The 22,997-nt window shown below is 41.8% G+C and overlaps 1 protein-coding gene across 4 annotated transcripts in view; it reads left to right on the forward strand.

The window, feature by feature from the left end:
• The first annotated feature begins 10,401 nt into the window (after nucleotides 1-10,401).
• Nucleotides 10,402-22,997, forward strand: part of MAP7D2 (MAP7 domain containing 2) — an 86,725-nt gene continuing 74,129 nt past the window's right edge. For 3 of the 4 annotated variants that reach the window (XM_075775394.1, XM_075775413.1, XM_075775403.1), the window contains exon 1: nucleotides 10,402-10,672. In XM_075775394.1, the coding sequence (XP_075631509.1) occupies nucleotides 10,630-10,672 (43 nt within the window). In that variant the 5' untranslated portion in view covers nucleotides 10,402-10,629. The remainder of the gene's footprint in view (nucleotides 10,673-22,997) is intronic. The other variant, XM_075775431.1, reaches the window with a different exon arrangement.

A 22,997-nucleotide genomic window follows, 5' to 3' on the forward strand; every position in this document is an offset into this window, starting at 1 on the left:
GTCACTTTTTACCAGACAAAGGAAGTCCAGCTCCTTCAGCCTCTCCTCAACAGCCTTCTTATTAGCCCTCCACTGAACTCTCTCCAATTTCATCATGTCTCTCTTGACTAGAGGTATCCAAAACTAAACATTATTTCAGGTATGGCTTCACCAGTACCAAGCAGAGATTATCAGCAAATTTTCCTTGATTTGCTGACCACACTTCTAATGTAACCCAGTACATACCTTCTTTCAGAAGAGCATGCTGTGGGTTCACGTTCAACCCAGTGTGCGCGTAACACAGGACTATGACTCAGCCAGCCACTTCCCCACCCGTACCCATACGTGGGGTTCTTCCAGCTGTCCCAGGTGCAGATTTTCATAGTTCTTATAAGGATCGTGAGGTCTCTGTCCAATCCTTATGTTTTTCAGGGTCCTTCTGGATTGAACCATCAGTCACTTCCCCTAACTTAGTGTTACCTGCAGATCTGCTCAGCATGAGCTCTTCATTGCAGCCAGGTTGTTGATGAAGACATTGGATATGGGTGCCAGTATTGATGGCAGGGTGCTTTTCTGATTACCAGCCAAATATTGTTATTGACTGCTACCCTTACAGCCAGTTTTCACTTCATCTAAACAGTCTGTTTGTCCAGTCCATGCTTCAGCTGTTTCCAGAGGGGAAGGCTGGGAAATGTGGTGTCCAAAGCCATATTCAAATCAAGGTATGTTACATCCATGACTCTGCTTTTGCCCACAGAGCAAATTTATCATAGCAGGCAATCAGGCAGGTCAAATGCGGCTTGCCTTCCTGGGCTGACTACCGCTGATTATGTGCTCCCTGATCTTCCCACTGACTGAGGTGAAGCTGACTGGCACATAGCTTCCCAAGTTGTTGTTCTTGCCTTTTTTAAGGACGAAGATTGATAATGGCCCACCAGGTCTTCCAGTAGCTTGGGGTGATTCCCATCCAGCCCAATGGATCTGAGTACATCCAGTTTCTCTACCCTGTTCTCCTCCATTGCTGGCTGCCTAATTCCTTCCCCAAATGTGACCACACAGGCAGTGGTTTGGGAGTTGGCTTTGGACAGAGGCAGAAAAATGGCAGAGTTCAACAGCTTTTTAATTGACACCTGTTGTCACTAGGGGCCTCCATCAGCAGAAGCCCATTTTCCTTGAACTTGCTTTTCCAATCAGCATTCTCACAGAATTTGTCTTGTTCCCATCAAGTGCATCTTGGCAGTCTCAGCTCCAGCTGGGTTTTTGCCTTCCTGAGTTTGACACTAAGTACCTACCACTGGTTTTGGAGGGGGTTTTGGTGTCTGTCAAGTGGTAGTGGTTTACTTTATACATTAGAACAGTTTTATTTAGTCTGGCTAATCTAAGCCACATAGGAGATGGTCTTTCTGACTCTTGCACACTTTTGGTCCAGTAGGTCAAGACTCATGAATGAACATAGAAAAATTGCTCCAACTGCAGAAGCAATTGTCTGCTAGTAGGAAGACATGGAAAAGATGTCTGAAATGATGAAATTACAACCCAGTTAAATGTGATTAATAGAAATATCAATAGAAATGGAATGGAATTCTTCTGGTCTTTACAGATTTAGAGGAAAGATGCAACTAGACAGTGAAGACCAACAGATCACCTTATAGGAAGGTTTAGGGTTGGTCTGCCACTGGGAAACATTCTTGGAAGAGGTTCATACACTGAATAGTTTGAGTTGTGGACTGGGCTCAAGGCTAATTTGATTGATAAGATCTTAAATTTAAAAGTAGGGAACAAAGCTGGGAAAGACTCGTTTAATCTGCATGATGATAATGTAGTGCGAAAGAAATATCAGAGGGTCAGAGGAATAAAAGTGCCAATACTGATAAGAGCACTTGCTGGCTAATACAGAGTGGGAAAGTACTGGCTAAAAATTAGCCTCTCATGGTAGCAAGTGTGAAGCTATTAGATTGGTACAACAAAACAGAGGATCCAGAACAACTGAGTCAGACTGTGAAACAGCTAGTACAGAAACCTGAGGAGGATCAGCAGTAGTTGGAATATCAGGATGGAAGTATATGCATCATTTAGGAAAAAGAGAAGAGAAAAATAAAGATGGTGAAATAGCGTTATGCATTCATAACTTCAGAGAAAGAAAAGGGACAGTATGTATAACATGGGATCATGTTTGAGTTAAAATAGTTTAGAGAAAGATAGAAAAAATACTGTATTGAAGTATCAGAGAGCCTGCAGTATCCAAGAGAGCCCAGGGTTTGGACTTAGACAGGGATGTAGATCTCTGTCATGCCATTTGGAAAAGAAAAGAAGTACCCTTAGTAACTCTATATATATGGAAAAGTTTAAGTTCCCAGATTGGAAGACCTGCCTATTCCTGGAAGTGCTAACAGATCGCTACACTGCAGTAACAAGATATGCAAGAGTACTATGAAAACTTCCTATCATATGGCTAGGAAGAAATATGCAGAATCCTTAAATGTTTTTTAACTACAAGTAAGTAATTTCTGTTATTTTTAACTGATTTGAAATGAAAAGCAATTCTGAAATGGCAAAATTCTCATGGAATACAAACACTGGTTTTAGCCATCTTAATTTTTTCCAACTAGTTGGGTTAGTTGCATCAGGTTGTATCTTCAAATTGAGCTTGAAGGCAGAGGAAATCACTTCCCTCATAATTATCACAAATTAATTTAAAAACAAACTTTGAACATTCTGATATGCAGTAGAAATTTTAAAAAAATTTAAAAAAAAAGGAAATTACAAGATACATACTAGATGTCATTAGACCTGATTTGAAGGCAGGAGGGAAGACTAAGTTGTCAAAGAGCTAGAATTCAGAAAATACATTACATGACTGCAAAACCAGCATTATGCATTTGGTACCATCCTTTACGTTATTTCCACAGAATCTGTCATGCCTGTTTTTATTAACTCACAAGCAATTACCAGGTCTTTTTATTTTATATTTTGGTCTCGCTTATGTTGGCTACCGAGGTTTGTAAACATTCACAAAATGCATTCACTATGTTTGCTTAGTTATAAGTCCGATAAAATTCAAATCCAGAGGAAACAGCATGTTCCATGAATTGCTGGATTGGCAAGGAGGCAGAAAATTGATCCATAATTGTACGTGGAAGTGATCTTTAACCTGTGAAATTAAGGTAAGTTAATGTTTGATTAATATCTGATGTTTACTCAAGTTTTGAAATACGTGATAACTATCTAAATACATCTCTGTGAGACTTCTGTAAAGTTGTTATTTTATCTTTTTAGCATACATATTTCTAATTTCTTTGTTGCATGTTTATACGTTATAAGCTGAAATAACTGATTTTTCTGTTCAGAGGCAGATTGTGCAATTTGTTGTAGCTGTGTTGAAGTCAGCGGAGCTCAGCCTGAGGATCCATTTCATTCTTGATGAACAAGTTTTGTCAACAGACCCTCCCCTTTTGTGTTTTAAAACGTTCAGTGTAATATTTTATACCCATTGATTTGAGGCTCAGCTCAACCAAACACTGCTTGCTTCAGAATTATTGATCTAATTTTAATAACCAGGAGACCTTTAGAATCTGGAGGCATCTACAGGCACAGCCTGATTTATCTTGCTTTGAAGCAACCACAGAATCACTGTGACCAGCATCACATTCTCTATGTTTGAGTGCGCCAAGTCACACGCATGAATAAATGCCACGGTCTGCGGAAGTTACAGAAGAATGAAAATTGATTATCAAAGTAAATAAAATCCTCATCTTTTACAATGGTCTTTCTCTCTCTTTCAATAAAAGCAATCAGGATTCAACTTCTATTTTCCTATGCTGGGCAGGTATTACGTATATTCTTAAGTTACAGGTGGGTCTGTCATAGATTCCTAAAAGGTAAAAATTAATGAATGAATGTTTATGATGTAAAAAAGTAATTTAAAAAAAAATAGTTATGAAAGCAGACCTAAAGCACACTGACTTCTCTCCTCGAACTATCATCTCTCTCCCAGAGTTATCTTATGGATAGTGCTCAGAAAGGCTGAGGCACTGGACTTACCAGGCATATGGGAAGGGGCAAGCACGGAGCATGCAAATGGTGTCGCTGCGAGTGTGAGGCAGAGTCCTCCGTGCACGTGCAGCACTACGCATAAATTTATGGAGTTTTAAGACCGCTTGGCTTCTCGGACCTACCTGGTCTGTGTGTTCCAGAGGTTTTGCATCCCCAGGGTAGTCAAGCCTTCCCTCCTTCCCTTCAAGGTGACTGAATTTATTATACTCAGGATGCTAGTTTAACAAAAAAAGGTAAAAAAACTAATTCTCTACTGACTCTGCTATTTAATGCAGTATAATTATTATTCAATGATAACTAAACAATTAGTTTAATGCTATTTTAGGCATTCAATCAGAGTAGAAATCTCTTAGGATTTGATATTCTATAACCTTGAGAAGAGCTCATTATCAATCTGAGAAGAGCTCATTATCAATCTGATGTAGATATGTTCCTGTCCATGCTTCTATCATACATGAACATGACATAATCTTCCCCATGTGGATGGATGTACTGCTGGGGAAGGAATGTTCCTCTTCCTGGCAAAGTACGCTGGTGCAGTTTTAAACAAAAATACAACAAATACTTGCAAATCCTTCAGGCAAATATCAATCACTTCAGCAGGTGGTGAAGAGAAAGAGAGAAACGTTTCTATGGCTGCAGGGCAGACATTCTTCCCTTCCTAAGCAAGACTTATCTTCTCCTGCCTCTCCCAGCAAACGCTAAGACTGTGTCACATCCTGTTAAAGCATGAAAAGCTAACAACAGAGCTTTTGCCTTTTCTTTGCCTAATACTGCAGTAAAGAACCTTTAGTTTAATCCCAGAATCAAAAGCAATCCAAAACGTATCAAAATCTAACTTGTTCATATCCCCCAGTGATACCTGGCCACAAATCTGCAAAGCAATTAATAACACAGCTCTTAAGATTCATGGCTCACGAGGTTTTGAATCTGGAAGAGAAGAGCAGGTATTTGGTGGTTAATAAGGAAGGTCTTTCTTACAGGAGAACTGGAGAAATAATATATATCACCCTTTCAATGAAACATTGATGAAAAAATATTCAATTTAAATCAGGTGTGAAATAGGTTTGTGTTGCATTCCACTACTGTTTATCCTATTACCGTGCTCAGTAAAGCAGAGTGTGTAGGCAGGGCTATGTTTGTACATGACTTAAAATGCCTGTGCCGTCAGTAAATAACGAAGGACAAGGTGATGAGAGAGTTCCTCTCCTTCTCTCTTTTCATTTATTTTTGTGAAGATTGACCCCATTAGTGTCAACCTGTTCCAAGTCAAATAGCTCCGGCTGAACTTCAAAAGATAACATAAATGCATGAGGTAAGTGAGAATATGCCCCTAGTTCAAGGCATTCTGGAGTATAAAAAATCATATATGGCATAGGATATTGGGCTAGAAGATGTGTGATTTAACAATGTAGAGGGGGTTTATGTACATTTAATATATATTTTCATTAGGAGAACTAATATACTTTTCACATGCCAAATGACAAATACAAAAGCAATCCATCATGACTCATCCTAAAAATTATTGTAATGTTAGGCTGATATTATTCACTGAATGACACTTCTTAGCTATGAAAGTACACAAAAATAAAGCAGACAGATGTAGTTCAAGCTTTGCCAGACTGAGCTGCACATTCGTCCTGCTTTTCAATCAAGAGAACTTAAAAAGATAGTTTAATTCCTGCAGATATTCTGACAGTGAGAGACAAACAGAAATCGAAGCCATTTCACCAGGGCAAATTCAGCAGTATTTTATAAAAACATTCCTGACTGAAAGGTAGAAGTCCTTTAGAAATACCACCATGACTTGTGATTTCAAAATTGTGCTTTTTGAAACAGAGCACCATTTTGCTGTTGATATGTAGCTTCAGGACTGACACCACCAACGTGTTTTATAGAACAGTTTCAAGCAACTGGGGAAAAAAGATTTTCTCAGTTATCATATTGTGTCTCAGTTTATTGACTCAGTGCCCACAAATTTTTTTGTGTAAGACTGATCTCTCCTGAGGAAGATTTCTTATCAGTCAAGTAGTCCATAAGTATGTCTGCCATTTGCTAACCTAATTTCTTGATAACTCTCTAAGTACAGTTATGATTTATAATCTATTTTAGGGGAATGCTTAAAGTGGTAAGGTAATATTTCAACAATCAGGAATACCTATAATTAGCTATACCCACCACCTTTCTTCAGTTTCTGATGTATGTGTTACAACTCTTTCTAACTTTTGAGTCATGCTTTGTTTTGCTTGGAGGACATGAATTTACCTGATGAAGAGGAGTACTTCTATTCAGATGAATTTGTATTGTCTGCAAAAATATTTTGGTGCGAGCACTCAATTTCATTCAGAAGTTATGAGGCACTGGTCTTCCAGGAGTTTCAGAAAAGGATGATTTTGAAGTTAAGGCAGACAAATATTGCCTGGGAGAACTGGATTTGCCATCTTTGGCACGCAGCCTTTGCGTGACACTGGGCCAATCACTCCATGTGAAGTACCACGGGCCGCCATTCTGTTTGCCTCACTTTTTTGGGTTCTCCACTTGTCAGTATTGATTCAAAATGGCAAAATAGAGCAGAAACTGTGGACAGTCATAGATTTGTTACATCGTAGATTTGTCCAGTTTGCACAGAGCTCGCCATTCTGTTTCCCTTGGAAGCATTCCTAGGCATAGATGGCTTTGGTTGCATAGATACAACCACAAGACAGAATAAACATTGAAAAAAGAAGCCAAGCTTTTCCAAATTAGTTTACACTTTTGACAATTTTTATTTTTATGTCTGTTAAGATGGCAAAATTAGCGGTCCCTCCACCTTCTTTCTGCCTGCATCCTGAACTGGCTTTAAGACTTTACCTCTCTGCAGATTTACCTCTGAGATTTTCCCAGACTTAGGCTGACCAACACCTGCTGTAGCTCATGTATGAATATTTGCACAGACCTGAAAATTTGTGATAAAAGGGGAAAAATAGTTTCCACAAAAGAAACCCAAAGTGGTGTTGATTTTAACAGCACACAACACACCATAAAAGAAAGACAAACACTTTAAAATACAACAATCTGGAACAAGTTTTACCCGAGTTCCATTCACGGAAGGACAAACTGGGCATCAGATGAAGAAAGCAGAATAACCAAACTGTCTACAATGAAACACTTTCCCAACCAGAGGGCTCAACGCGACGTGCCTTACAGAGACGAAGTTGCACTTGGGAGAATTCCTGCATTGCCTTATAATCCATGATGGAGAGGTGATGGTAAGAGGCTGCAGCCCAGCACACACACAGCTTCCCCCGGCCCGACTCCCTGCCCTCACGGGCAGTGCTGTGGTAATTCGCGCTCCTGGTCCTGGGGGTCCCATCCCTCAGCTCCCCAAGGCTGCAGGGCTCTTGGGTTAGGTAGTCCTTCGCCCACCACTGAAAAGCAGACCCTCACATCGCTCCTGGTGACGTGCTGTCTCTAGGATGGTTTCCCTTAGAGTGATATGAAGGACAGTAGTGCAAGGTGACGGGTAGAGAGTCAGAGAGGGACATGGTGGCATCTCCAACTCTGAGCATGTAGACACTGGCTGAGGTCCCATCACAGCTGGAAAAGTCCCTTTAGCTGCTACAGTCAAGAAAATAATCTTGTTCTGTGAAGTATGGGCAAAATTAAACCATTCATAACTTCCTTTTTAAAAGTTGAAGATTAAAAATTTCCCCAGAGTTCCTCTGTTTGACATAAAGAAGGATAGACAGATAGGTTTGAGGCTAGCTCCTGACTCCCGGGTGTAAGGACATGCCAAAGCATTGTAGATTTTAAGTAAGTAACCCACTATGTCTGGTTAAAGATCCACAAAGTATTCAAAGTCAAACCCGAGCAAGAATTGTTATGGTCTTGTTTCTTAGGTGCTGGTAGATGCACACTGTATTAAATCCACTATTCCCCACTTTAAAACAACCTGCCAACCTCTACAATATAAAAGAATTAACAAACAACTACGCACAACTCCAGATCCATTACCTTCTGTTATTTCTTCCTTGTGTGTAAAATATGATGATAGTACTACTTCAACTTAGAAGGCTGTTATAAAGTTAAATTTATTAATGCTTGAAGGAGTTACGAGAGTACCACAGGAAAGCCATCATGGAAATTAATTAACCTGCCTTCAAGGCAGGGTTTGAAGAATGTACAGTGAGTATGACATGAAAGATTCCACTTTACATGATGAAAATGAAAAGAAACACTATACATTAATTAAACACATCCTTTGCATTGACTGAAGCAGGAGTCTTGTGGAAAAAACTCTCCGCAAAGGTAATTTAAAAACTGACTCCTATCACATACAACATACAATACAATAGGGAATTTTTTGTCTTTGGAACTTTAATGTTTTCCATATAGTTTGCTTAAGTTTTCTTTAAAATCTTCTTTTCACTGTGAGACTCCCAGTCTGAATATTGGTGAGGCTGTGAGCCAGCTATCAGAGGAGATTACAGTCGTAGGAGACTACTCACTTCTCCATGTGACGTGCTACGCTTATGTGCTTCATGACTGCTTGAGAGCCAGCACTAGTCAGCTCACGTTCCTCGGCACATCCTCTTGTGGTCCTGTTCATCCCTCCCCACACAACCACCTGCTCCTGCCCCAATACCCTCACATCCCCTTCTCCAGCTTCTGGCTCCTCCATATTTTCCTGTCCCTTTGTACCCCCCACATCCACTCCCTGCTTTCCTAATTCCCAGTCCTGGAAACTCATCCTCTCCAATTCCTTTCCCTCAGCACTAAGCCCATGTAACTTGCACTGAGACCAACTGTTCCTTTCTGTGTGTTCATCGGGCACTGACAAGCTGAAGATTAATTAAGATTACAGGAGAGTCTTCCTTTGTTTGGTTTTGCTGCCCAAAGGAGCGCCTGGAAAGCAGGAGGCACAGCTACAATAAGACACGTAGGAATTTTTCTGTAACATGAACAAAATTATGTTTGTACATGAAAAACACATACAATTTCATCTTCAGATAGGTAGCATCATTTTAAGTTAAACCCCTTGATAGAAGTTTTCCCAGCTGAGAAACAGCTGGCATGAAAATGTCAAATGAAACATTTTTAAATTATAAATAACAAAAATAAAGTCTTTCACTGATAAGGCAACATCAGGAATAATTGTTACTATAAGCACCAACAAAAACTAAATCTGTGTAGTTAATCTTTTATTGAGGTGTGAACCCAAACACGAGGACACCACTTGAATGAACGGATGAAAGACAAATTGTTGACAAGCAAGTCCCAACAGAATAACCTGTACTTAGTAAGAAATAGCAATTTACTGGAGACACATCAGGAACAACAAAGCAAATGTTTTTCCAAAAAAATGAATGTAAAATACTTTCCTCCTCCATCCCCTTATATTGACAACAGTCTGTATTTTCAGCTAAAGAAGAATACAATGGGAATATAATTGCCAGGCAAAAAGAATAGAACAAAAGGAGCAAGAATGGAAAGTGCGAGGATTAAATACGTCTTAAATTTCTGTTTTGGCAGACGAGCATTGAAGAGGAGGCAATAAGGTTTTTCACTGTCTAGTACCAGCTCGGGTGAGGTTTCGAGGCACCGGGGCAGGAGCGGCCCCACGGCCCCGCGTGTTCCTGTACCGCTGCGGCGTCCCCGCGTTGTCAACCATCAGCAAAAACGAGAAGGCGGGAGCAAAACAAATACACGAGCTGTGCGTTAAACTTCTGGGGTTTTTTTTAACTGCTAGCATAGAAATGTTTAGGAGAAAAAAATAAAAGATGATTGTTTCTTTATTTCTCCTCTTCTGAGTACAGAATGGGTCCGTGGCCGCAGGGCCAGCCCAGCCAGAAGGGCCACCCGCATCCCTGCGTGGGGAACCACCGTGGGGTGGGATCCGCCAGCAGCCGCCGGCCGAGGACACGCTTGTGGCCTTTCTCCGCTGCCATTGATGCAACCGAGGCGGTGCGTGGCTGCAAACGGCACGCACAACCTCCTGGGTGGAAAAATCTGGAAAAACGTGGAAAAGATGGCAGGACTTTCTGGAAAGCCAGAGGGCGCGTTGTTTGGCTTTCCGAGAGAAACCGATTAAACGCGCCTGCTCGCCAATGCACAGGCTCGGCAAACGCAGGGCAAACCCATGGTGCAAGGTGGCAAGCCGGCAGTGCCGCAGGCCGGGCTTCCCCTGCCGATGAGACCCTGCGGCCAGGCCCGGCCCGGCCCGGCCCTCCCCTCCCCGTCCCGCTGGCCGAGGTGTCGCGCTCCTCAGCGGAGCTACCGCGGGGGTGCGGCGGGCACTGGGGTGAGGCGATGCTCCAGCCAGTGACTACCGGCGGGACCCCCCCGCCCTCAGCGCCGCGGGGCGGGGCAGCGGCAGCACCTGGCGGCGCAGGAGCCGCCCCCGCCCCGCGCAGGCGGTACCGGGCGGGGAGCCACCGCCGAGCGGCACCAGGCTGCCGTCGGCTACCGTGCCCGGCCCCGCTCCCGCTCCTCCCCGTCCGCCGCGCGGTGTCAGGTGCCGCGGGGCGGGCAGTGCGCCTGTGCGGCGGCCGCTGGGCGCCGCGGAGCGGAGCCCCGGCGGCGGTAGCAGGACGCGGCGGGGACCACCGGCCGAGGAAGATGGCGGAGCCGGGGGCTGCGCGCAGCTACCCGCGGGCGACAGGTAGGGGATGAGCCTGCGGCCCCGCCAGGTGCTGGAGGATGGCGGCTCGCCCGCCCGCCCGCCTCCCTCGGCTGCCCCCGGCGCCGTCCCGACCCTTCCCGCCCCGGACCAGGGCTGCTGAAGCCCCAAGGGGTGGCGGGCGAGGGTCGCTCCCTCGCCTGCCCGGCAGGTGCCGGCCGGCGCGGCGCTGAGGGGGCGGCGGGAGGGTCCGGCCGCCATCTCGGGCCGGGCCCGGGGCTGCCGTGGGGCGCGGAGGGGGGGCGGCCCCGGCTCCGCGGAGGGATGAGGCGGGTTATGCTCGGCGGGAGCCGCCGGTGTGCCGGTGCCGGGGGGAACCGGCGGTTGATGGCTCCTGGGGGGACGCAGAGCGGGTCTCGTCCGAGGCCCCCGGCGTGCCCCTTCCCCCGCCGCCCGGTGCCGGCTTTGTGGTGCGGGAGGTGTTTGCCATGAGGTGGCTTTTGTGCGGCGGGTCGGGCTAGCCCAGCAGCCGCGTGTGCCGCCGCGATTTCCCCGACCGGCGGCGGTGCTGCCGGGGAGGGCGGCAGCTTGGTTTTGCCCCAAAGTGGAAAGCGGGGAGGGAACGATTTATTAAACCTCACTTTCAGCGGTGCCTGGGCCTGCCTGTGCTGGTTTGTCAACCCGGGCAGCAAACTGGTTGAGCTGGTATCGAGCGTGAACGCCTCACTTCGAGCCCTTTTACAGGCACAGATCCTATTAAGGTCCCTCCTTGTTGCTCAGTGAACATAACTTAATTTCCGAGGGGACGTGTGAGATGGGGTTGGAGGCAGCTGGGGCGTATGGAGTTGCATGTGGCACGGGTTGGAGTCCCCCAGCACCAGGAGACGTTAGGGCCAAGGCTGGTGGTCGTGACCTTGGCCTCGTGAGTAGGTGTCAGGGTGGGTCTGGCAGCTCTTTCTTCACATGACCTCTCCCTGGCTCGATGTTTGAGATGAGTGGTGATTAAGGTGTTAGACAGCTGCTCATTATACTTTTACCTTAATTACCTGATACCTTTGTGGCCTTTGCTTTGTGGATGGCAAACCATCTAAACGTGGGGCGTAAGAGGGAATTAATTTCCCTCTTGTCCTAAGCCACTGTAGTTTCTAAAAGTAGCTTTACAATTGCTTTGGGAGATAAGGAAGTATTATTATGCCAAATTTATGGAGTGGGAAGAATACAAGTCTTTGACTTCTCTGAGGTAATGCTGTGTGGGGAGCCGAGGAAGGAGTGAGGAACGCCTGTGTTTGCTGTCCTTGCCCTCCTCCTGCGCTCAGCAGTCACAGCTCCCGTGGTAAGACGTTGTGGTTGAGCAGTCAAGCGCTTTTAGGTTTTGGGTCTCTGTTTTTTCATGTTTCACATGGAAGAGAAGGGAGAAAAACAATTAATGCTCAGAATTTATATTTGTAAATTTTTTTTCACCTCTTCTCTAAAGCATAAGGAAATCTGACCAATATTCATTTACACTCTTCTCAGACATTTTTCTTCTTCTGTTTTTCTACTTTATAATTTCTAACTCCAGAGGCAAATGTTGCAAAAAAGCTACACTCACTAGGTAGACCTGGTAGACCAGGACCTAATCTATTTTTTACCCTGTATGAGACTGAGAATCCACAGAGAAGGCAACATGTTGTGTAATTGAAGATGATATCAAGTGGGTCGTGTGTTGTAGAGTATGGACAGGTACGGACAGATGTAATCACTTTCAGTCAAACATTGTCATTTGAACGCTAATGCCTAAACATGGCAGTATAGAGTGGTCTCAGCCAAATCTGTTGTTTTATTTGAATTGGCTGCTGGAAGATAATATACAATGTGGTGTAAAAGATTGTATGTTTGTGGCGTGTTTTACAGACAGCAGTGTGGATGGGATTTGGATCTGTTGCAGCAGAGAATGAGACTTTTTTGGGGGACCCAATTTACCATTTTGTAGCAAGCACAACAGCTATGAATGCAAATTGTTAACGTGGATGCAGAATTGATACTTTTTTAATTCACAGGTTTGTACGTACATCTTGGTTCTGGAGCCCTCATCTTTTTCATAGGGATAGGAGGAATCTTACCTCTCTGTCCCACAGTAAAATGCTCCTTCCCAGTGTGTTACCCCCAGGAGTGCCCCCCCCCCCCCCCCCCCCCAGTGATAGGTGGTGGCTGCAGATGCCATCCCCCTTCCCAAACTTTGTAGTTTTCTGATGGCATCTGAGTTTTGATCTCTAGGATCCTCCAATGCTGAGGGTACTGGTTAGGATGGCAATGAAAGCGGGGCGCCAGATTTAGCATGTCCGTCACTTCAGAGTCTCTGCCTAGATCAGGCTGTAACAAACAAGCCTGCAGTAAGGGAAGGTATTTCCATCTCTTGACTGCTAGGGAAGAGACTATTGTTCAATGGTTTATAATTCTGCAAAAAGGAGCAAAATTCTGTGGTACAAACAAATAATATTTGCAGAGCTCAAGTGTTTCCCTTTGCCAAAAATCAAAGGCATGTGGCAAACGATAGGGATGCTACAGCCTGAGAAGACATAGCAGGAATCTTTTTGTCAGGGAGAGCGTTAGGTGACCAGGATGTAGGCGTTATTGCTGCCGCCATCTGTAGTAGCAGTAATGAGTAAATAGCATTTGATGGACAAGCTGCTCAGTATTGAATCTCTTCTCTTCCCTTTTGCTGCCTGGTGAAATTTGCTTAGTGTATGTTCTGAAAGACTGAAATACTGAACACTCTGGTTTTCAGCGTAAAATATATTTTTTTTCTTCTTGTAGAAAAGTTGGTCAGCCCTAAAAGGACTTAAGAAAACTTGCATCTTGTGCCCACTTAAACTGTGTATGTATCACAAAAACAGTTTGTGTGAAAGGAATTCATGTGTGTATTTCTTTAAAAATACTGTGTGGGTTTTTCTTGATAGCAATGCTTTTCCAACTGTATACTCTCTTTTTTTGTGTACTATATTATTTTCTCTCATATATGGACATTCAAGGTTGTTTATCCCCAAGGTTAATTCATCTGCTGCTTTTCATGTGATGTTGCCATTTGCAAGTATTGGGTTTAGTTCAGAGCAGTTTAATACACTACACACTCTAAAGTTTATTGTCTTATTATTAAAAATATTGTAACATCTGAGAGACTTTGCCTCTGTCCTTTCAAAAAAAAAAAAAAAAGGTCTGATCCCTTTCCAACTAAGCTTCATTAAATTGCAGTGAAGAAAAATATCTTGCCTTTGAATTTTAAGATTGCAGAAATAAAAGGAAGGCATGTTGCTTGAAATGTACATGTTAGTAAAGTAAAGCATCTGAAAACTTTAGTGTTTGTAAGAGGCTGTTGTACAGTGTCACATACCTCTGTTTGCTTTGGTGGCTGGTGTATCCATAGCAGTGGAAAGGCATCAGGGATGCTTTTTTCTTTGTTAGCTAATTATTTCTAGACGTGCTAATTGAAGGAGTATGTACATATTTAATGTAAATTAAATGATATATCCTGCATGTTGTATGAAGATTTATGTAGTAAGGCTTTTTTTGTCTCATGAATAAATAAAATACAATTATGACTTTCTTAGTTACTGGTCTTTTAATGTGTGTGGAGCAAAACCAACAGAGGAAATGCTTTTAAAATCTATCTGTCATTCACTTACAAATGCATTTTAAGGCTAGAGAAAAGTATGAGCAAGGCTTTTCTGTTTAATTCTGGACTGTTCAGGTGATTAAAAAAAAAAGAAAAAAAATATTATTTCCTTCATGTGTGATTCTCCTCTGCTGGAAGGTCCTGGTGTTGGTATTGATGAGCTGCTTGTTTGGCTTTTCTCTGTTCTAGTTATCTTGACTGCTCCTCATGAACTCTGTTTTTTGTACCAACTCTCTGACAGGGCATTGCAGTTTTCAGTCTGTAATTTACAACTGGCTCAAGCTGTTGAGTAGATACTAGAGGCAGTTATTCTCAGTTTAAGTTCTATATCCACTTATGTGTTTTGTTTTGGTTTTTAGTATTGTTTGTGTAGAATTTTTATAAACAACTGGATCATATGAGTTGGGAAATACAGTTGATCAGGAAACTGATGCAAATTATAGGAATGCTAAGTGCATTGAGTAGCAACCAACTCCAGTTGCTTCCCCTCTGTTTCCCTCTTCCTTCTTTATTTGGCTTTCACAGTTGTTCTCAGCCTGATAACTTTGGATTTTGTGAGGTCTGTATATCTTCTAGGTCCTGCTTGATAGAGTTACCTTTCAGGTGATGTGTCTGTGTGTGACAGGTTATACTCAGCTCTATGTGCTGTGGTACAATGATTCGGGTCAGTAAGTATGTTAAATACACTGGTGTTACAAACCTACTGGCTGAGGGAAAAATCTGGATAATATTTTTAAATAATGGAAGGAATAGTAATGCTGTAACTCAACCAAGGTTGTTACAGTAATCAGAAGCAAAGTTCTTTCAGTACTGCAACAGACTTTTTTTAACCTGCATAATTTCTGACATTTAGATAATTTCTGAGTTATTTTGCTAATTGACTTATGTTTGCTATTTCCATCACAACTTGATATATTACCTGTGTATTTTCTATGGTTGGAAGTAGTGCATGTAAGAACATGGTATGTGTTAGTTCTCCTGTTAAACTTGTGTTAAAGCAGTTCACCCAGTGAATTAGTGCTCCTTAAGTCATATAGTGGTCTATCTACCAAATTGACAAAAAAAAGTGTCTTGAAATCTTGATCTTGGCTAATCACAGAGGTATTTTACAGCATAGTATTACCCTGGACTTTATTTAGATAGGATATTTAGAAATACCTTTCACTGTGTCTTATCTCCACAATGATGAACGATGATGATGATGTGAGGGTGTAAAGATAAGAGGTAAGTGGGTTTCACATAGTCGAAATCTGTCTGACCATTAAAATAAAAAAAAAAAATTGAAAGAAACTGAAGATTATTGCTATGTTATTTTAAATACTGTAACACATCTACCAGACTTTCTGTCTGTTATTCAAATAATACACTTTTTTTTTTTCTTCATTCATATAATGAAACTGCCAGGATCCTAAAACTTTGCCACCCATCACGCTCTACAGGTCTGAATGTTGTAAGGACCTTAGTAAAGTACTTTTTGTTGCAGTGAAATAGTAATCAAAGTGTTTCATACAGAATTGGTTTTGAATTGTCTTGTGTGTCCTGTGTATGTACATACACAATGCACGTATATATGCAGATGTAATGAATTAATATATTAAAATGCCTGTTGGTTACATTTTAGTTTTCTTCTTCATTTTTTCCTGTAACTCTTAAATGAATTATCTGCAGTCGTTACACTTTTCCTTAACTATTTAATATCTATCTCCTCTGCAATATGAAGTCTTGTGAAGTATGTGCTTGTTTTCATTTACTGTATTATTTGCATATATCATTTTTGGTTACTGAATGCTAGATCAAACTGTGTGGAAATGTTTTGCCCTAAATTCTGGAACATCGGTTCCTCTCTTGCACTTGAATATCTGGAGGTTTTTGCTACTGCTTTCATGTGTTTGTGTCTGTTTTCCTTTGATCAAGAGGAAGCTGATCATCCTTGCAGTATTAAGGTGCCGCAGACAAATGTCTGCTCTGCTAAGACTGATAAAGCATTTCTGTGATCTAAACTTCAGTTACTTAGCAGGTAGGCTCCTCTTGGCTTTTTAGCCACTTTTCAGTGAGACTGTCCAAAGCAGCAATGACTAGAAGTATTCCTGATGTTGTGCAGGGTTTGCCCAGTTGTGTTGTGGTAGCTGTTTGCTTAGAAGTCATTTTGCTTTAAACTGTTTGTCAGTATGCCAAAGTTTGTTCTTTCACTATGGTTTCATATTATTTTTCTTGGCATAAAGGTGCCAGTAGCAAATGTCTCCTATTAATGTTTTACTTTTGTTAAATTAATTCCTTTACAATATGAAAAGGGAAACTTTTTGTGTTCCAGTGTTATGCGTATGTGCTTTTATCGATTGGGATAATTTGAAAAACATAGTGTTGAGCTGAATTTCTTGTAGAGATTTAACAGAAGAGATTATTTAGCTTTTTTTTCCTGTTACAAGAGTAAATACACGTTTGGCACAGTCTTGGACGTTCAAATCCTTTTTCTGGTGCGCGAAAAATCTGGAAATTCTCCTTTTTCTGTACTTCAAACAATTTAATCTATTTCTGTACTCAAACTTTTGAAGTCAACATCTTCTCTAATAATTATATCTGTTGTCTTGTAAAGTCATTCCTATGTGCTTGTATTTACCTTCCAAGAGGTCCGGTCCACTTAATATGTGTTAACTTGGTTTGGTATAATGAACGTTTTAGTGTGGGGTGCCTCTTGAGGTGGTCCTTCATGCCAGAGCCAACTGGTTGTTGGCCCCACATGCACATTAATGCATCTACTTGTTCAAAAAGAGAAATGGATTTTATGCCCTGTAGCCTTAACAGCATCATGGATCCAACATTAAACAAACATTTTGAAAGAGAGTGTATGAAGCCTCATAAATCTGCCTCCCTTTGTTGAATAATTTCTTTTAAGTATTCCTTTTTCCTAGCAGTGATTTTAATAAATAAAATGAGGCTTTAAAATTTGTGACTTCTACCTGAGATTTTGATAGGAAGGAAAAGGATGTGTTGGATAAAAATACATGTTACCATGTATCAGTTTGTGGATGCTACTGTAAAAGCATCTCAAAAAATCTTCAAGAAAATACTAGCAACACTAGTATATCTGATTGTTTTGTCTGTTTTAATGCCAGATGCTGGAGGAGGTATTGTGGTTTTGTTTCAATTAAGTAAGATCTGGAAGTATGCCTTGCTTGGTTCAATCCATATGAATTATCAAATTACTTGTCTCATGCCAAGCAGAAGCTAGCAGAACTCTTCTTTATTTCAGCTAAACATTCATGCAAATATTTCTAGTTTGTAATTAATTTTGGTTGTAGGTGTGGTGGAATACTGAAATTCTTAATGTGGCTTTCATCAGAAAAGACAGACACATTTTCCTAAGGCAGTGTGGCATGCCTGGGTTTGTTAACTTCAGCAAGAGTGCTGAAGGGGTCTTCCCATGCCAGGCCAGGGAGAGCACCGCTGCTTTTTCGGTAAATCAGTGATAGTTTGAAGAATAGTCCAGTCTGAATACACTAGCCTTGATTATTTAGTTAGAATAAACTTCAAATATGTAATTATACTGTAAGTAAAATAAACCTCATTTTGAAAAAACTCCAGTCATATGAAACTAATTTCTAATTTCCCTTCCCTCAGGAAGGTGGTATCAACTAATGATCTGGTTCAGCTGGACAGACAGAGACTTGCTGCGGTGAGGTGGGAGGAGGTGCTTGTGATGGGATAGCCTGATAGTGTGCTGCTTGTCAGCTGAAGAGAAACTTTTGCCATTGGCATTGGATCTGCTTTGGGAAGTGCTTTCCTTCTCCTGTCGCTGGCGACTCACCTGCCCTCACCAGTTGCTTTCACTCCCTCATTTGTGTTGAATGTGGCATCTGTGTGTGTACAGACACACTTTACGTCAGGGGGAAGAGACCTCAGGGAGAGGACTGGAAACATGCTGTTGGGGCTCTTAAAATGCTGATAAAAAGTGAGCCAATTATGGATGGGCTGGTGCTCCTTTCCCTGCATTAAAAGGAAGGGGATCTAGGGCTTTACTTTTATCCTTAGTTTCTTGACTTTTAGTACTGTGCTTCAGCCACAGGGCATCTTTTCCCCATACGCTTAATGGTCTATGAATAGATGTAAGTATTTTCATTATGTTTCCTGGGTTTAGTACCACTAAGTGCTGTGGTTATAAGTAAGCATGGCAATTTTCAACAGTCATAGGAAGTGGTTTACTGGTGCAGTGAACTAAATGGGTGACCTTCCTTTGGCATAAATGGGTTTTTGATGAGGTTCTGGATGAGGATGCTGGATTGCAGGGTTGTGGTCCAGGATGGCTCTTTGAGGCCGGGTTATGGCACTGAATGAAAATGTTTGAGTAATACATAGGGGAGAGATTGTTTAGAGTAGTATTTAGTAGTTTTAGTATTCTACAGAAAGGTTGGATTTTTGTGGCATTGTCAAGTTATGGAACTGAAGGAATATTTGAAACAACTGCACAGATGAAGGCATTCACAGATAATGGGAAGAGTTTGTTTTTCATAATATTTTTTTATGATCTAAGGGTAGTTTTGCATATTCCCCTCTTGCAGTATGTTTTCCCTGTTTTGGGTTGTGTGGGGGTTTTTTTTTCCCCTCTGACGTTTGGTAAACTCTGTTCTTAAACCATAATCACTGCCTATATCCAGTCTTCCTTTAAGTCTGCCAAAGGGTATCTTAAAAAGAATAGGTAGCCTGTCTTTGAATCTTAATATATTTAATCTGTGATGAAGTTGCCCAAATGATGTGTGAATGGAACTGAAAGTCACGTTACACAGTACAAGCACATCCACTTTCAAATCCAATTTTTGTCATGACTAGTCTGTTTGTAGTGCTGAAGACAAACTGAAGACTGTAGAGGAAATCTTCCTGCCACCAAGGTTCCTTGTGATGAACACTCCCTAAAGCACAGTGACAAGCTCACAGGCCATGTAGTAACTCAAAAGGTGTTTAAAATAGCACAGAAGACCGCTGAATTCTCTGTTGATCTATGCAATACATAGATCTTCTGCTGCCTACCTGCTGATAATAGTGCACCTGTACACTAACATCCTACTAAGTTAACTCCTGAATTTTTATAAGATAGTTTGGTTTTTTTTCCCTCTCTGGTGGCATTTTCTTCCTTCTCCATTCTCATTTACCCCTGCCAACAAGGTCATAAGGATGGCCACTTCAGTCAGAGCAACAGTATCTCCTTTGCTGCCCTGTCTTCCCTGGTGGCTAGAAGCCATTGAGGGGGTAGGGTGTAACATCACAGCAAACATACAGTATGCTTCCTAGTGTCCCACAAATTACAGTTCCAGGAGCCAGAGATGTATCCAGAAGACTTGGATACATCTTCCATCATATATATATATACACACACACACACATTCCCATGCTCTAGCCTGCTCCTCGTTCCAGCTTCATAATTGCACTCAATGCAGTTACTCATTCTTGTGTTCCAGCAGAGCTTGCCCCACTCCATCCAGCCTTGGGAGCGGAGGGAGAGAAAAGTGTGAGGCCAAGGAGGCGGCTGGGCCCATCAGATGGGCTCTGTCAGGAATCAACCTCTCACCAGCCCACTTGTCTTCTACAGTGGGAGCCCTTAACTTAAAGTAGCTCTTAAATTTTTCTTGTGGCAACTGCAGGGAAGGCAAGGAGACTGGTAAGAGGAAAAAGGTGGAAAGGAAAAGAAAACGCATTCCATGCTATTTAACCCCTGCTTCAGGCATTACTGTTTAAAAGTGAAGAATCACCATATCAAATTGCTCTTTAAAAATCAAAGGTAACAAAAAAAAAAAAACCCAATAGGCTGAGGAATGTTTTCCTAGTCTGCGTAGCAGCTATTGGTTAACACGTGTTGCAGCATGATATATTTCCTTAAGTTATAGACTCAGAGAAGTAGAGGGGCAGAAGTCCTCAAGATGGTTTTCTAATGGCTATTTTGCACTGAAACGAGTCCAGGTGTTTCCTGGTGATGCACACATCTTGAGAAACTGGTCAAAACTCCTATGATATAAGGTAGTGCAATTTTTGTATTCTGACCTTCAGTCCCAATGGCTGAGAACTCCTGGAGCCAATTCTGAGAAGCAGCATTTCAGGCTTGTACAGTCCTTCATAAAATTGGACAGCTGAAAAGTCCCAAGAAGAAAACTGTTAAAGGAATATAGAATAACTGTTCAGCAGCTAAAAGCTAGCTTTAACTTCAACCCTCCCTTTTTGTTTCGAGCTATATAATCTAGTCCATTACTTCATGCCTTGCCAGAATAAATTAAATGTATTCTTAAGTCACATTCAGTAAAAAGGTGGTTTTGGCATTGTCAAGCAGATGCTAAGTACTCTTTTTAGGGAACAGTGAAATAAATATATTTATTAGTAGGCAGAGCTTGAGTGACAACCGTTGAGTATACAGTTTGGGGTCTTTGGGAATTGAATTTGATGTAGTTTATACAAACTTGTAAGTGCTGATGGTGTCAAGTTTGTAGAGAGAAAACTTCTTTCAGTGTGCATCAGCTAGCACTGCTTTAATAAGGCGGTGCAGGATTCGGCTCCTGGTTCTGGATTTACCCAAGCATGTTATACTGAAGTAATCTGGCCCTGAGTCTTCAAATGTTTCATCAGGCACAAGAATCTCTTCATCTTCTGGTGGTAGCTGAGTTTCTCCTTTTGGTTTAGAAATGTTCAGTGCATCAGTAAAAAGGTACTAAAAGCAAAGACAAAAATACTTCTCTCTTACGGTTAGATAGTCCTCTTGCTTATAGACAGAAAAATTACCAAAATTTTTCTTGCTTGTTTGGGAGAACTTCATTTCAAATGCCATTGGTGTTCTCGTGTAGGATGTTTGGATGCTGAATTTTCTACTGGTATTTTTTTTCTTGGTAGCATTAATCTCTCTCAGTGAGGTAGAAAAGGTGGGTAGAGTTGGCTGTTTGTGATGATATACCTGTATTTTTCTTTGTCCCATTGCCTGCTATCCTGGGTGAATCCATTCTTCTTGCTGCTGTCAATTCAGGCATAGAGGAAGGCCATCCTTCTTGTGTTTGTGTTGACCTGCTCTTCCTTGTTCCAAGCTTTCCTCTTACATGCACAGGAAGGGATGTGACTTTTGCTGCAACTCTTACTCCTCCTCTTCCCTTCCAAAATATTTACTGGCTTCTGTTACTTAAGCCAACTCAACCTACTCATCCATCTCCTCTTTTTCCTTGCTGTGGGTAGGCAGGTTTTTCAAGCCCCGACTATCTTTTGATTTGTATCTACGTGTGAAACAAATTTCTGGAAGGGTGCAGGGTTCCTGTGCAAGTGCCAACTTTCAGCCTAGGTGCATGGTGATACAGCGTTCCACATTCAGTGGAACTACTTTCTGTTGCCACTTATCAACACGCTTCTCTTGTACAGGTGTGTCCTGAACTTTGATCTGACTACAAGTAGTCTGTATCTAATCAGTCCTGGCAAGGAGCTCCATAGTGAGCTGCCTTCTGCTAAGAATGTTACGTCTGATGAACGTATAAACTTTCCAGTGAGGCAAGGTTTGTGGACAGATAACCTCTTTTTATTAAACCAACCAATTGTAGTCCAAACAAGCAAGCTTTCTTGCCCATCGATCTGGAGAAGGAGCAACAGCATCTTGGTTCACGGCACGTGGAAGTGGAGAGGAGAAAAGAACAGAAGTGGATGCAGGAGCCTTGAGGTTCCCTTGGTAGCAGCAAGTTCCTGCTCTTACAGAGGTATGGGATGTTGTGACCCAAGCTTTTATCTTTGGGGCACAGCACCTGTGATCTTTTGCTTTGCTACAGGGGTGCTGCAGTATGGCAGCTGCTGCATGGTGGTTCTGTTCAACTTGGTGCAGGTTCCAGATAAGCATTAGTCAAGAGGGAGGGAATAAAAGTTCAGATATATAATTTACTTTGAAAAGTATTCCAGTATGGTTCCTGGATTTGCAGTGTGAATGTTGCTGTTATGTTTCAAGAAGTATTGACTAGATAAAGTTAGGACAAATCTCTTGAGAGTGTGGAATAAGCAACTGTTGCTGTTCTAATATTACCATTGATGGGTTTTGGGGGTTTTGTGCTTCTGTCCCAAAGTACTGCAGTTATTGTTTGCTCTCCCTAATGTAGCAACCCCAATTAGTAGAATTATTAACTAAAGTTGTAATGGTGGAATTCCAGATTAGCAAAGGAAAGTAAAACTGGTGTAAAAAAAAAAAAAAAAAAAAAATTAAAAATAACCCTCTTTGACATGTCTCTCTTGTCAGTATGTTTTGGTCCAGGATGTATACTTCCCTGATTTTTAAAAGTAACTAAACCAACAGAGAATCACTGATGTGTAGCATTGTTATATGCAGTTTCCAGATTTCTTGTTGTAAATGCTGTAGCTAGCATATTTTTGAATGCACTCTCTCGCAGTAATTGCTAAATATTTATCAATTTCTAAATCCAGTAAGTACACTTAAGTAGGCAAGGCTCTTGTTTTATATACTGCAGTTGATTTATTACCTAGGTTTTTTCACCTGTTTGCCCTCTATAGAGAATGAAGAGATAAATGACACTACTGGTTAGCTTCCATGAAAAACATGATATAGTCTCCACTTTCCTTGCTTTGAGAGCTTCCTTTGTCAAGGAAAAATGTTAGCTGCAAGCTTGCTGGCTTTCTGAAAGAAGTAAAAATGTCAGCCATAACGCTGTTAGCAAGCGTTGTATTTTTCCTTCTGAATGTGGTGGGATTTATGGCACC

The sequence above is a fragment of the Balearica regulorum genome, chromosome 1, assembly GCF_011004875.1.
Source record: "Balearica regulorum gibbericeps isolate bBalReg1 chromosome 1, bBalReg1.pri, whole genome shotgun sequence".
Taxonomy (NCBI): domain Eukaryota; kingdom Metazoa; phylum Chordata; class Aves; order Gruiformes; family Gruidae; genus Balearica; species Balearica regulorum.